We start from the raw sequence: 13,990 nt of genomic DNA on the forward strand, positions 1-13,990 counted from the left end.
AGCTATGTGGTTCATCTCATTTATACACACACACACACACAGATTCATACAATGGTTCTAAACAACTAAATGTGCGTACAACTTTGAATACTGGTTAAAAAAATAAAACGTATGTTCTCTTTCAGAAACGTGCTGGTGAATTTGCTGGCCCTTGAAAACTGGGAGGGCGGCAATGTCTGGCTGTCTGTGCACATCACAGTGTTTCTGCTGCAGGAGAACAGGGCAGGATTTCCCACAGCTCATGTTTTAGACAGCATTACAAGGACTGATCCTCACAGTGTGGCGGCTTTTACCAATAATCTCTACCTACCTTTTGAATCCTCCATTTCAGGGTTTCTCTCCCCATCTACCCACACACCCACAATTTCCAAGGACCAACAATTAACATCAGAAGACACATTTCTTCTGCAGACTTCATCAATTTTAAATGTCAGGGTTGGCAGGGACCTTAGGGATTCTAGCCCAATGTTTTACAATCTCTCTCTCTTTTTTTTAAAAGCTGTGGAATCTTTCTATTCAAATACAGTGTTCTATGGAAACTCGATGCTCAAATAGAGATAAGCTATGGCCTGGTACGATGGAGCAATCCCTTTCCCTTACTAAGGTCTCCAAACACGATCTACAAGCCCGTCATCAAAACCCATCTCTCCTCATCAGATGGATGGAAACCAGAGGCCCAGAAGGGAAGGGAACTTGCTGGGATCACCCAGCCTGTTTTCTGCAGATCCCAAAGAACCAGCAGGCTAGTCCAGGAATTGTTCTACAATACTGGGGTGCCTCCAAAACACCCACTTTAGAGTATACTTCCTGGTGTTTCTTACCATTACAAGCCAGTCTATAATTAATAACAGCTATTTAAGCATTTGGAAATGCTAAATTAAAGTAAAAAATCACCTGAATGGAAAACCCTGATCAAAACTTCTATGTTAAATGAAAGTTTTCCAAATTAGTCATGCTATCATATAGAATACACATTAGTAGAGGGAATGAAGAGGGGCCCCGCATTTTTAGTAAGTGACGTGCTAATTTTTCTTCCCCTTTTCTAATGAAAAGGTGACTAGCAAATGTACTTATTCCTGAAAACAAACTCTCCACAGACTCTTCTTCAGACTCACGCTGGTCTGTCTTCCAGGATGAGTGCGGTGGTGGAAAGAGGCTCAAAGTCAAGATGCTTCCTCACATTCTGCTTTGGAGAGGGTGGCCTGCTAGGTCGTCCAGCCTTGTCTTCATATTCCTAGGACAAAGAAACCAGGGATAACTCCAGGCCCGGCCAATTCTGATATTACGAAGCCCTTTTCAAAGTAAGAAAGGTGTTTTGTTATGAAGTCCTTTAAGCTGATTTTGAGGATGATGCACTGAAAATATTTCTTACTCTTTAGAAGGAAAAACTGCCAATGAAAGGGGTTCAGTTCTGCAGTTCAGGCCATCACTTTATGGGGACTGTGGGCTTCCCATACTGGTAGGGAAGTCACTAAGGATCTCATCATCCCAGCTGCTCCTCTAAAGGCCCGCAAACATCGAGTCGGGTCTCCTAGGCTTCTTCTGGGTAAGAGGTGTGTATTCTGTCTTCTGGACACCGTAAGTTTGAACTGATTATTGCAGTGGCCACAGGGAAGCTCAGAGTCAGAGTGATAGCCAATTCTAGCATTCATCTGACCCCCACCCCTGGCTTCATCTCCCACTCCCACCCTAAATTTCTAATGCATTTCCTTTTACCCCACCGCATTTTATCTATTTTTGTTTGCCTTTCAAACCTTTCCTGAAATTAGGACGGGCTTAAAAATTAAAAATCTTTTGCTTAAAGATGATTAAAGTTGTTTCATTTTCTTAAAGCAGAAACGTCAAAAAAGAAATTCTTTAACATCTTTGTGTGAAGCCATCACTGCAAGCTGTTACACGAATAATTGTGCCATGCCCTGGAAATCTACGAGCGGCCTCCACACTTCCGGGTCACTAATTCGTCCTATGAGCTGCAACCACAAAGCCTCAGTCACACCTGGTGACCCACATTCCAAACACCCAACCAGCAGGGCTCAGGACAGCCAAGTAATTTGTGCCCAAGAGTCCAGTTTCTGAAACTGTGTGTATGCTTGTGCACGTGTACCCTTAGCCCTCTGCAAAAATAAAAAACCAGTATTTTCTTGTTGCCTATTATAGACAAGGCTCTCAGGACCCTCCCTTAAGGGAAGGCAACCTAACTGGGAAGACAGGACAAACAACCGAGTAGTTTAAACTAAGATTTAAATAACCACTCCAGATACAACAGAAGCAGTATCAGGAGTGGAAAGTGATGAATTGCTAAATGAATTTTATTAACACTAGTTGTCAAGTGGGGTGTTACTGGTAAAATTATTTGGCAAGCAATTATTCTCTCAGCCAGAAAAGCCTACAGAGGCTTCTAAAAAGCTAAAAGAAAAAATTATTTCCTCAAAACCCACAGGCTATGAGAAGGGTGTGTACCAAGAAGCAGGTGGGTGGGGCAGTTTCTGTACGTCTGGATGTACAAGGTTAGCTGTCTTAACATTGTTTACCCTAGTGTAAAATGGTTCCATTAAAATCTAAAACGACCTCCACTCACCCAAAGCTGAGAAAATGGGCTCACTTTTTCATCCATTCAAACATCTGAGCGCCTCCACATGCCAAGCACTCAGCTGCAACTTAACATGGTACTAAACAGCCATCAGAAGTATCATATGTAGCACCCAATGTAAAATCTTGTATTTTATAGGAGATCTACCAAAAGCTGTGTGCTGAGAAAGATCCTGAGGCACGCTGCATATTAACAAGAATTGTTAGCGAACGTCCTGTAAGGTGCTACTTATTTGCTGATGCTGGTCTAGTGAGCTATATGCCAAGGCCAAAGATGCTGAGCCCCGAAGTCAGATGCCCCAGCATGTGGATGCCCACTTCCACTTGCTTTGTGTGCTTTACACACATAGTTTAACTTTATCTCCATAACGATCTCTATGGCAAGTGTCACCGCATTTTACAGGTAGGGCCACTGAGGTTCAGAGTGAAGTGACTTGCCCCCAAGTCCATAGCCAGCAAGGAGCTGGGCCTGCAGGACTCCCCACTCCGCCACTCTGCGCAGGCCCAACCTCTCCTGTGGATATACTCAACAAACAAGTGTGCAGTTCTGGAGGGAAAAGGCCGGGTCCTACTCGAGTTAAGTGTGGTCTTTGGGGCCAGACAGGCCTGGGAGCAAATTCAGATCCACCAGGAACCAGCTGCGACCCCCGGCAAAGCACAGCTTAGAATCCCTGCACCTCATTTCCACATCTGCAAGAAGGGAAACAGCACCTAGCAGAGAGGGCTGTCTAAGGAGTGGGGAGAGGCTTGTGAAGCAGTCAGCACAAGCCTCTCGGTGCAGAGGAAGTGCTCCACGAAGGCTGGCCCTGGCTGCTGTCTGCCATGCCCCTTTTTCTCCTCGGGCTTGAAACTGTTTAAGGCAGAAAAAATGCTCTATGGCCAAACAACAATCAAGGAGCCCTGCAAAGTCTGCAAAGAGCACAGATATGAAGACGCGTTGTAAAGTTAATTAAATGCCTTGATTTGTGATTCTAAAAGAATCAGTCTCTTCAGTTAGAGCTCGGAGGCTCCATCATAAACGATAACAAGCAGCACAGTCGCAACGGGCCAAGCACTTTCCAAGGGCTTTACACACACAGAGTAGGTTCAACTTCCCCTTCACACCAGCTCCCCACAACCCTGAGAAAGGAGCTGCCATAAGGTGGAGGCCGGGCTGGGGCTGGAGGAGCTGGACCAGAAGCCAAGCACCCCGGCTCTGCCCCCGCACTGCTCACCGCAGACTGCCACTCACTAGAATGCATGATCCAGTTTAATCATTTATATTCAGTCTAAATAAAGCTTTCAACTATGACACAAACCTGTAATAGTGAATTAAGTGCAGATGCAAGGCAAATACTTATGTTTTAATCACATAGAGCCCTGCATGATTAAAAAAAAAGGAGGCCTGGCCTGTCCATACTTGAAATCCCAGGGAAAGCCTTTTCAAAATTCTAAATGGCATTTCAGAATACGAATGGCTTTGGAAATTGTGAACAGATCCTACTCCAAATGTAGTTCTCACACTGCTACCTAGAGGGGTCGACAGTAAGCTCATCTTCCAAGCCAGACAAACCAACTTCAGGAACAAGAAAGAGGACGATTCATTCTCAGGACAAACAACTCTCAGCTGTGAGTTATCAACACTGAGGTCAGCATGTGATATGGCAAGGGCTGGGGCTTTGGAAGCGAAAAAACTGAGTTCTAAGTCCTGGCTCTGATCTGGGGCAAATTATCTTGCTTCTCTCTCGCCTATAAAACGGTAGCAACTGGGAAGACTCCTGTGATGATGAGATCACGAGACATACATTCAACGGCTGCCCATAAAGTATGAGCCCTTTCCGTGCGCCAGGCAAATGGTGGGGTTGGCCCAGCCTCGGTGCAACTCATCGTTCCAAAGTTTCTTCTCCTCTTGGGGCCCTTATGGGATCAAGTTGAAGTCTCTTGGTTTAAACCAAGTAACAATGCCATTCACTGCTGTGCTCATCAGAAGTCCTGCAGGCTAATCAGTATAACCCATCCATTCAAGGAACCTCTACAGATTCCAACACCCTGCATAACCCTAGAGGGAATTTAGAACAGGGTTCTGCAAAGTTCTAGTGGCAAATCAGTTTAACTGGTCACGACAGTATTTTTTTAAATCAAACAATACAAAAATACAGAGTGCACATAGTAAGGACAGTTTGTTTCAGTTCTATACCTACTTATAGCTATGCCTTCATGAGAGAACTGAGTCTCAACCTAAATTTTCTAACCCGGGGATGGGGGTGGGGTGTTGTGTCAGAATAAAAAGTTTACAAGTCACTAATTTAGAAAAGGTCACGGTCCCCGCCCGGAGTGGTGTGCCTTGTGTCCTGCTGGGAAGGTAAGACCGACACCAGAGAGACAGCAGCAAACAAAGCCTACTGCACCCAACTGGGGGCTAAGTGCGGGGTGTGGTCTGATAATGCAGCAAAGGTTCAGGAAAAAAGCAGTAAGCCAGGGCAGCTGAGCAGAGCCTCAACTCCACACAGGGGCCAGGAGCTCATTTGTGAAGGGGCCGCATAGGGCCTGGCACTTTAGGAGACCTGCAGACCCCACCTTGAAGGGCTCACTCTAGCAGGGGCAGTACGATGCCAGCAGAGGCTATGAAACCAGAGCAGACGATAAAAAATGTGGGAGCCCCAAGGACAGGACACCTATGGCTGGAGAGAATCAAAGAAAACAGCTCATAAAGGGTGCCATCTCAGTGGACAAAGGACAGGGGAGAGCTGGGCTGGAAGCCGTGAAGGAGGGGCATCCCGACAGCACAAGCAGCAGCCAGGAGATGACGGCGAACAGGCTTCTCTGTGGGTGAGCGTGAACAGTTTACATGGGGAATGACGCCGAGTCAAAGTTCTGTCCTAGACTTCATGGTCTCAACAACAAGCTACCCAGAGCTGATGGGACAAGCCGAGACCAAGCGAGAGAGAGAAAGGAAGAGCTAGACTGGGTATAGAGCCAGAAAGTAAACAGTGTGAGGTGTGAAGAGCCCATTAGATACATCCAATGGCAAGGTCTACATCATGTGCATGATCTGAACAGTGCTGAAGATAAGGACAGGGCATTAGACTCCTAAATAAAGTGTATAATCTGCCAGTTGAAGAAGAAAAGAAAAAAAAGTCTACCTCGACAGACATTTGTGTAAGAGGAAAAGACCAAGATTCTCAAACGGTGAAAAGAAAGTATTCCTGGTAGGATGACAAGAGGGGTGTCACTGCTACTTACAGAACTGGAAGACTGCTGTAAAAGACAGCCAATTATGCCCAAATGTGGTAACAGAAGCCCCCTGGCTTCCTGGAAATCTATGTTAGCTACAAGGAGAGAGGGTCATCAGTTAAAACCTGTGCTTAAGCCTTGGACTCAACTGGTTACAGCTTCAAGATTAGCCTTTTAAAATAACCAGGGGGTTTTAGAGGTATGTCTGGAATAAAGCATAGCAAGTCACCACGTGGCACCTATTAACAGACTGACGTGAACCAACAAGAGGAACAGACAGCACAGCAACCATGGGGGCACCGGCTGAGGACCCTGCGGGGGAAGCACTGGGAGCTGGCGGCAGGCCAGGGTCTGAACCATCACCTCCAGATCATCACCACCAGCAGCGTGACCTTGGGCATGTCCCTTCACCCCTCCAAGCCTGTTCCCCCATCTATTAAATGAGAATGAATTAACGTAAGACACATAGCCATAGCAGGTGCCCCCAAATGACAGGGAGTATTACTGTCATTATTTTGCTACAAAATTACTTTTCACAACATTTCCTGTGAAGAGCGGTGCTTGATAAGGTTGTGGTGAAGAGTAGGTGAAAGTACAGAGCCCAGAACACTGCAGCTGGCTTCACACTCTGCCATTTATAACAAGGAACTTTTGGGGGGAGAGGGGTGTTGTCTCACAATCTGGGACGAGATCTGTTCTATTTTGCCATTTTTAGTGAGTAAGAGTGGCCTGAACAGGTCTTACAAATGCTGGGACTCCCAAAACGACAGTCTTGGTGACCAATGAGGCTGACCTCACAGTAAGAAGCACCCTCCGGAACCCTCTGAAGGGCTCCTCATACTTCAACTCTTTTATCGCCTTACCACAGTCTTTTTCCCAGAAAGCATCCCCTGGGTTACCAGAAATGTTGGCATTTGGGACAGCAACTCTCAGGAGGCCTTTCTAACTGTCATGTTACTTACAAAACATGTAGAACACAGAAGTTCATCTGTGGACTGGTGAATGAAATGTGTTAAAACTGAACTGCGGGTTTTAACAAGCTTGGTTACTGCTGCGATCTGACCACCTTACTCGGACCCGGAGCAAACGGGGTACAGCCTGAGCTCCGTACAAAGGCTTCTTGCCCCTAGGATCATGGGCAATGAATGCCATTCAGGCCTCTAAGAGGGGTGCCTGGCCTGGACTGACCTCAGTCTGAACACAGGGTGCGATCCCCCTCTGGGAGGTAAGAATTAGGACGCGCCGGCTCTCTCTCTTACAGTCCCCCACTGTACCCATTAAAACTCAACCCTGTGAGGAAATTACATGGAATCACAGACAAAGAATGGCAGGGGGGAGGAAGGCGCATCACCGCGGCCACATGCAAGCTTCAGCTCGTTGGAACAGATGCGTGTAACACACACACATGCACACGGGCGCACCCACGCTGGGGCCTCCGGCCGGGGACGGGCGGACAGACCCCCGGAGGGGCGCGGGCGGGGCCCCGGCCCCACTCACCATGAACGCCGCGGGGCTCAGAGGCGCGCGGCCGGCGGCTCCATGCCCGAGCGAGCGGGCGAACGAGCGAGCAACCGGGGCTCCGCGGCGGGACCTCGGGCGGCGGCTCCGGCGGCCGGGCGGGGGCGGCAGGCCGCTCAATCGCGCGCAGATGCCGCGCAGCCGATCCGCGGCTCGGTTTCGGTGCGTCAGGCCTGGCTCGCCGGGACCCTGGGCGCCGGGCGGGGCTGGGGGAGGACCCGGGCCGCCTAAGTCCCGCGGGGGTCCCTCCTCTGGCCGCCCAGGTAGGGAAGGTCGCGCGGCGCCCTCCAGACACCGGACGTGCCCACGCAGGCGGGGAGTCCAGACGCGGGATGTCCGCCCGCGATACAAACCGGGCCTAAATGCTCGCGCTAAGCGAGTTAGGCTGCGTCCTCAGCACACAAATACCACGCTGGAAAACGTACACTCCAAAGAGGAAGCGGTGACACGCCAAACATTCGCCAAAGCTCTGCTTTGTGAGATTTTTTTAAAATGACACATGTACATTACCAGAAGGAACTACATAAAAATAGTAACACTAGTAACCTCTGGGTAGTGGAGTGATTATGAGCCATTTTATTCTCTTCTGTATACTCTACTGCGGTTCAAATGTTTTCCACAGTAAGATCAGTGCAATCAAAGCGTCAGGATGCACACAGAAACACATAATGATGGAAATCTGACTAGTGATTGCTTCTGGGGATTGACTGGGAAGGGGCAGAACGTATCCCCAGGGGGGTGACAGAAGTATTTTTTTAAATTTATTTATTTTATTTATTTATTTTTGGCTGCATTGGGTCTTCGTTGCTGCATGTGGGCTTTCTCTACTTGTGGCAAGCAGAAGCTACTCTTTGTTGTGGTGTGCGGGCTTCTCACTGCGGTGGCTTCTCTTGTTGCGGAGCACGGGCTCTAGGCGCGTGGGCTTCAGTAGTTGTGGCACGCAGGCTCAGTAGTTGTGGCTCACGGGCTCTAGAGCACAGGCTCAGTAGTTGTGGCTCGCAGGCTCTAGAGCACAGGCTCCGTAGTTGTGGCGCACGGGCTTAGCTGCTCTGCGGCATGTGGGATCTTCCCGGAGCAGGGCTTGAACCCGTGTCCCCTGCATTGGCAGGTGGATTCTTAAGCACTGCGCCACCAGGGAAGCCCAGAAGTATTATCTTGATAAGCATTCATCAAAACTAACTGAACAGTACACTTCGGATGACAGCATTCCACTGTTTGCAGATCATACCTCAATGTTTTAAGTCTTTAAAATCTGCATAAGGTCAAAATTATTTCTGGTCAGCCCATGGGTCCAGTGTCCAAGTGCTGAACAAACTGGGTTTGAGACAACACAGACTCTCCTTCCAGAAGGAAACTCACAAGTCCCCAGACCATGGTACCACGCTTTTCCCCAGCTGATTTTCTAGATAATAGCATTACCAAGTTGCCACCAGAAACGTCTTCACTCAGAAGGAGCCTACAATGTCCATCAAGCTATAATCGAGAAGACAGACAATGACAAGTGATGGCGAGAATGTGGAGAATCTGGAATTTTCATAAGTCACTGGTAGTTGCAGCCATTTTCGAAAACAATCTGGCAGTTTCTTACATAGTTCAATATACACCTACCACACTCCTAGGAACCTACCCAAGAGAAATAAAAAATACATCCACAAAAAGACTTGCATGCAAACGTTCACAGCAGCATTATTCATAAGAGCCCAACACCAAAAAAAATTCCAAAAACCCATTAAGTGAGGAATGTATAAACAGCACTGACACAACAATGAAAAGGGCACTGACACATGGACACCACATGGACACCACACGGGTGAGCCTCAGGGACACTGTGCTGAGTGAAAAGATGCCAGACAAAAGGTAATGTGCATGATTCCATTTATGTGAAATTTCTTTCTCTAGAGAGAAAGCAAATTAACGTTTGCTTGGAGCTGGAGGCAGAAGCGGAGATCCACTGCAGACAGGCATGAGGGGACTTTGTCGAGGGGTGAAAATATTCTAAAACCGGATTGCAGTGACAGTTGCATAGCTGCATAAGTTTATTAAAAGTCATGAACATGTACAATGAGTGAATTTTATGGTATAATAATTATACCACAGTAAAGCCATTTTTAAAAAGTAATAGGAGGATAAAACTGGAGAGGCTGATTCTGGCTGGAATGATTAGGGAAAGCCTTGTTTAAAAAAAAAATTATTCAAAATTTGGAAATAAGACAAAAGCGTGGGGGAGAGGTGACTTTTCCATTTATACCTAGGCATTTTTAATATGCCTGCCTGAGGTTTATTTAATTCTCTAGGAGAATGTGCCTGTGCTACTTACTACTCCATTAGAGCCCAGACACTGTGAAGTGACATATTAACTTGTGGATTTATGTCCAATAGAATAGATAACTCTGAAGATGATGTTTTCTTAAATCTAATGTAGCAATCTTATTCTAAGTTTTTTGGTTTTATGTCTATAAATAACCTAGTTCCTCAAATGCCTTTGGAATCAATTTTACCATCTTACTGGTTCATTTAACTGATTCATTTAATGCATCTCCTCAATGTGTTAAATGAACCTTTAACCCATGATCATTCAAAAAAAAAAGGTAAATGTCATGAAAGAATGGTAGAGTAACTGTTTTCTATTAAGAGAATAAAGTGACAAATAACTAAAGGCAATACACAAACCTGATTGGAGGCTGGTTCATAAAGAACAGTTTGGTGTAACTAGAGAAAGCAGAACATGATCTGGTCACGAACATGGTCTGAACATGGTCACGGTCAGATGCTATTATGGAAATTAACTGATAATTTTCTTAAGCCTGGTAACACCTTCATGGTTGTGTAGAGAGCTGAATGAATGCTGATGTATTTATGGATAAGATGTCATGATATCTGCAACTTACTTTCAAATGATTCCATTTTTTACAACTAGAAAGAGGCACAATAAATGAATATGGCAAAATGTCAACAACTGTTCAATCTAAGTGGAGCATATATGGCTGTTCATCATTAAATTATTCCTTGAACCCTTCTCCAGGTTTGCAATTTTTCTTCACAAGGGGAATAAACCAGTAAGAAGGCTGATGACCAATCCTTCAGATCTCATCTTAAATACACATCCCCACAGAAACACTTCCTGCCCTACCATGTAAACTACAGCAAGGCCCTGGTTCCTCTCTCTCCTAGCATCAGGTTCTGTTTTCTCATAGCACTTAATCCCAACTTGTAATTACATGACTCTCTGATTATTATTTATTTCCCTCAAGAGACTGTGAAACCTCTGAGGGCGGGGCCTTGCTGTAGTCTTCTCCCCGCCGATTGCTAACAAAGTACACGGCACAGAGGAGACGCTCAGCATCACTGTTCCATCCTTCATTGCACCCGTCCAATAAGCACTTCTGGTGCTTGGCCTTAAGAATAAAGATGAACAAGGTCCCTGCCCTCGAGTCCGTCACAGACCAGCAAACAGACAATTGCCACACTAAACGGGTGCTCGGTCCTATGACTGAGAGAAATCTGAGGGCTCCAGGAGCCGCAGGAGGCAGCTGACCCGGCCTGAGGAGTTACTGGTGACTTTCCAGAAATAATTCCTGCAACTGGAAGAGAGCTAGCGTCCTTCTCACAGAGAGGCGTGGGTTCTCAGCCCCTCCACGCCTCGTACCAACACCTAGTGCCACGCATACTGTAGACATCAGCCAACCGGGGCCCACAGGCTCACTAAATTTAAATATGAGACAGACGCATTAAGCATGTGTTAAATACACATTAAGATGTGCTTCCAAAGCACACTGCTTATCTCCTTTGACAGGCTGTAACCTGCAGGTTACTTTACCAACAGTTTCTATCACATATTTCGGAACTGGGTACCATTCATAAAGGTTTAACTATTATACCATGTGATGACAGGTTGACTTTTACTAAATTTTGAAACTTAAAGCAAAAATAAGACGTTAACAGAGCCTTTTTCTCTATCTCAATCTGGCATTAGATGTGACTTCTATCTTAATCCACCTGAAAAGAATTCTTCCTCCTGAAGTTTTTGAGTTAACCAGCGCTCATCCCCCGGCTTCCTGTATCTCCACCAGCACACTGGATTTACTTGCTTATTTGATTAACCTACAACATTGTTGTCTCTATCCTTTGAGATCAAGGAGGTAAGACTGGGTGAGCTGTTTGATGCAGCATCCTAAGAGACAGGCTGACAAACTCAACCTTGCTAGACCGGGTTTCACAGGATCAAAAGGTCACTGAAGGAACGACTTCAACCTGGGAGACTGGTTAAGTGAACCATGATACAGCTACACAAAGGCCATTACTTAGTGAGTAAAAACGAGATCATGGAAGAATATTTAATGATATGGGGAAATGTCTCTGTTGTCATAGAGATAAGAAGAAAGTCTACAAAGTGGTATGTTTTGAAATTTTGACATTCATCCATTTAACAAACCTGTATTAACCATTCACTAAAGCTAGGTACTATTCTGGGCCCTGGAGATAAAGTGAGAACCAAACAAGGTCTGGTCCTAGGTTTCATGGGCTGTGCAGAAAATACCTGAGAGTTCTGTGACAGAGTGACAACTGATGGGGCGACGGTGGGTGGTTCTTCAGACGGGGTGGTCAGGGAAAACTTCTTAGAAGACACCACCTAGGAGGGAGCATCTGAGCTAGGACCCGATGAGTCTCATTCAACCCTAACAATCCCATGAGGTAAGTACTGTGCTGGGCTGAGTGACGGCCCCCAAACATGCCCATGTCTTAATCCCTGGGACCTGTGACTGTTACCTTACATGGCACAAGGGACTTTGCAGATGGGATTAACATTATGGACCTTGAGATGGGGAGATTATCCTTGATTATCTGGGTGGGCCCAAAATAACCACAAGTGTCCTTAAAAGATGGAAGCAGGGACTTCCCTGGTGGCGCAGTGGTTATGAATCCGCCTGCCAATGCAGGGGACACGGGTTCAAGCCCTGGTCTGGGAAGATCCCACGTGCTGAGGAGCAACTAAGCCCGTGAGCCGCAACTACTGAGCCTGTGCTCTAGAGCCCGCGAGCCACACCTACTGAAAGCCCACGCGCCACAACTGCTGAAGCCCGCGCGCCTAGAGCCCGTGCTCCGCAACAAGAGAAGCCACCGTGACGAGAAGCCCGCGCACCGCAACGAAGAGCAGCCCCCGCTCGCTGCAACTCAAGGAAGCCCATGAGCAGCAACGAAGACCCAGCACAGCCAAAAATAAATAAATAAATTTATTAAAAAAAAAAAAAAAAGATGGAAGCAGAGGGAGATGTGACTACAGAAGGGGAAGGCAGTGTATTGATGGGAACAGAAATTCCTTGGCCACAAGCCAAGGAATGCCAGCAGCTTATAGAATCTGGAAAAGAAAGAACAGATTCTCTCCTGGAGCTTCTAAAAAGACCAGCCCTGCCAACACTTTGATTTTAATCTGGAAGACTCATTTCAGACTTCTGACCCCCAAACTATAGGAGAATAAATCTGAATTGTTTTAAGCCACCAAGTTTGTGGTAATTTATTACAGGAGCAATAGGACACGAACATAGGTACTATCAGCATCATCTCCCCTACCCCCCTCTTTTCCCTAGATGCAGCAACTAAGGCTCTGAGTAACTTGCCCAGTTAAGTAACAGCTGGTCAGATGCAGGGCGGGATTTAAACCCAGGCAGTCTGGCTCCAGAGCCTCTTTCTATCAACTCACCTGATGCACTGCCTCTGAACTAGGATCCCAAAACAGTGTTCCCTTCGTGGCCCTAAGGCCATGTTAACTACCAGACACAGGCATAAGATAAAGGAACAAACGCAACACTTGCCTATTAATCAGGGATACCACGGAGTTTCCAGCACCAAAGAGAAGACTCTACCCAAAGTGCTTCCACACGCTGACAAGATGTTAAGTAATATTCTGAGTCCAACTTAGACAAGCAACTTAAAGGGGAGTTTAGAGGAAACTTAAAGGAAAGCAAGGTTAACAGCCTTGCTCTTCTCAAATCTGAGGTTTCTCCAAGTCTACGCGGGCGCTTGCCGATGACGCCTCCTCGGGAGGGCCAGCTGTGCTCCGGGCCCTGCACCATGCACCACAGCCCAAGACAAGCCAGCCGGGCCTGGAAAAGACCCAAGAAGCGTCTCCCCTGCTGATCCAACAGTGTTCAGAGATTATCAAATACTTTAAAATCTCAACCTTCCATCGGGAATTAGAACAATGTGAAAAAAGCAGTTTTCTTTGGCTGTCAATATTTTCATATCAACACATTAAATTGCTGGGGGAAGGGCAAAAGCATCTGAAAGCTCCCAAGGGCCACCTCCCCAGGCCTTCCTAGGAAGCTGCCTCGATTCAGCTACTTCCATGAAACGTACTTTTCTGGTTCAGCTTATTCAACAGGCCACCCAGCTGCAGACACTATCACCTGAGCCCAGAGTCAGTCAGAAAGCGGATTCAGAACACGGACGGTCGCCTCCGAATAGCCCCGGCCATGGCACCTTCAAGGTCAGTGCTGGGCAGGTCTCCTGAGAACCGACCGTGTACACACCAGAGAGAAGCTGCACAACCCTCTCACAAACGTATGCATGTGAGTGAAACGTACACAAACGTAATCTGGCTCAGAGAAAGGCCTGGGAGGGTGGGCACTAAACGGTCAGAGACTACAACGCGGAAGGGGCTGTGGAGTCTCGG

General features: G+C 46.8%; 1 protein-coding gene across 5 annotated transcripts in view; it reads right to left on the reverse strand.

The window, feature by feature from the left end:
- TBC1D14 (TBC1 domain family member 14) overlaps positions 1 to 13,990 on the reverse strand; it is a 99,404-nt gene that overhangs the window by 30,736 nt on the left and 54,678 nt on the right. For 4 of the 5 annotated variants that reach the window (XM_061191946.1, XM_061191948.1, XM_061191947.1 and 1 more), the window contains one exon: positions 1,116 to 1,234. In XM_061191946.1, the coding sequence (XP_061047929.1) occupies positions 1,116 to 1,234 (119 nt within the window). Of the gene's footprint in view, positions 1 to 1,115; positions 1,235 to 7,299; positions 7,412 to 13,990 lie in introns of those variants that run through there. The other variant, XM_061191950.1, reaches the window with a different exon arrangement.

This window comes from Eubalaena glacialis, chromosome 5 (genome assembly GCF_028564815.1).
Source record: "Eubalaena glacialis isolate mEubGla1 chromosome 5, mEubGla1.1.hap2.+ XY, whole genome shotgun sequence".
Lineage (NCBI taxonomy): Eukaryota > Metazoa > Chordata > Mammalia > Artiodactyla > Balaenidae > Eubalaena > Eubalaena glacialis.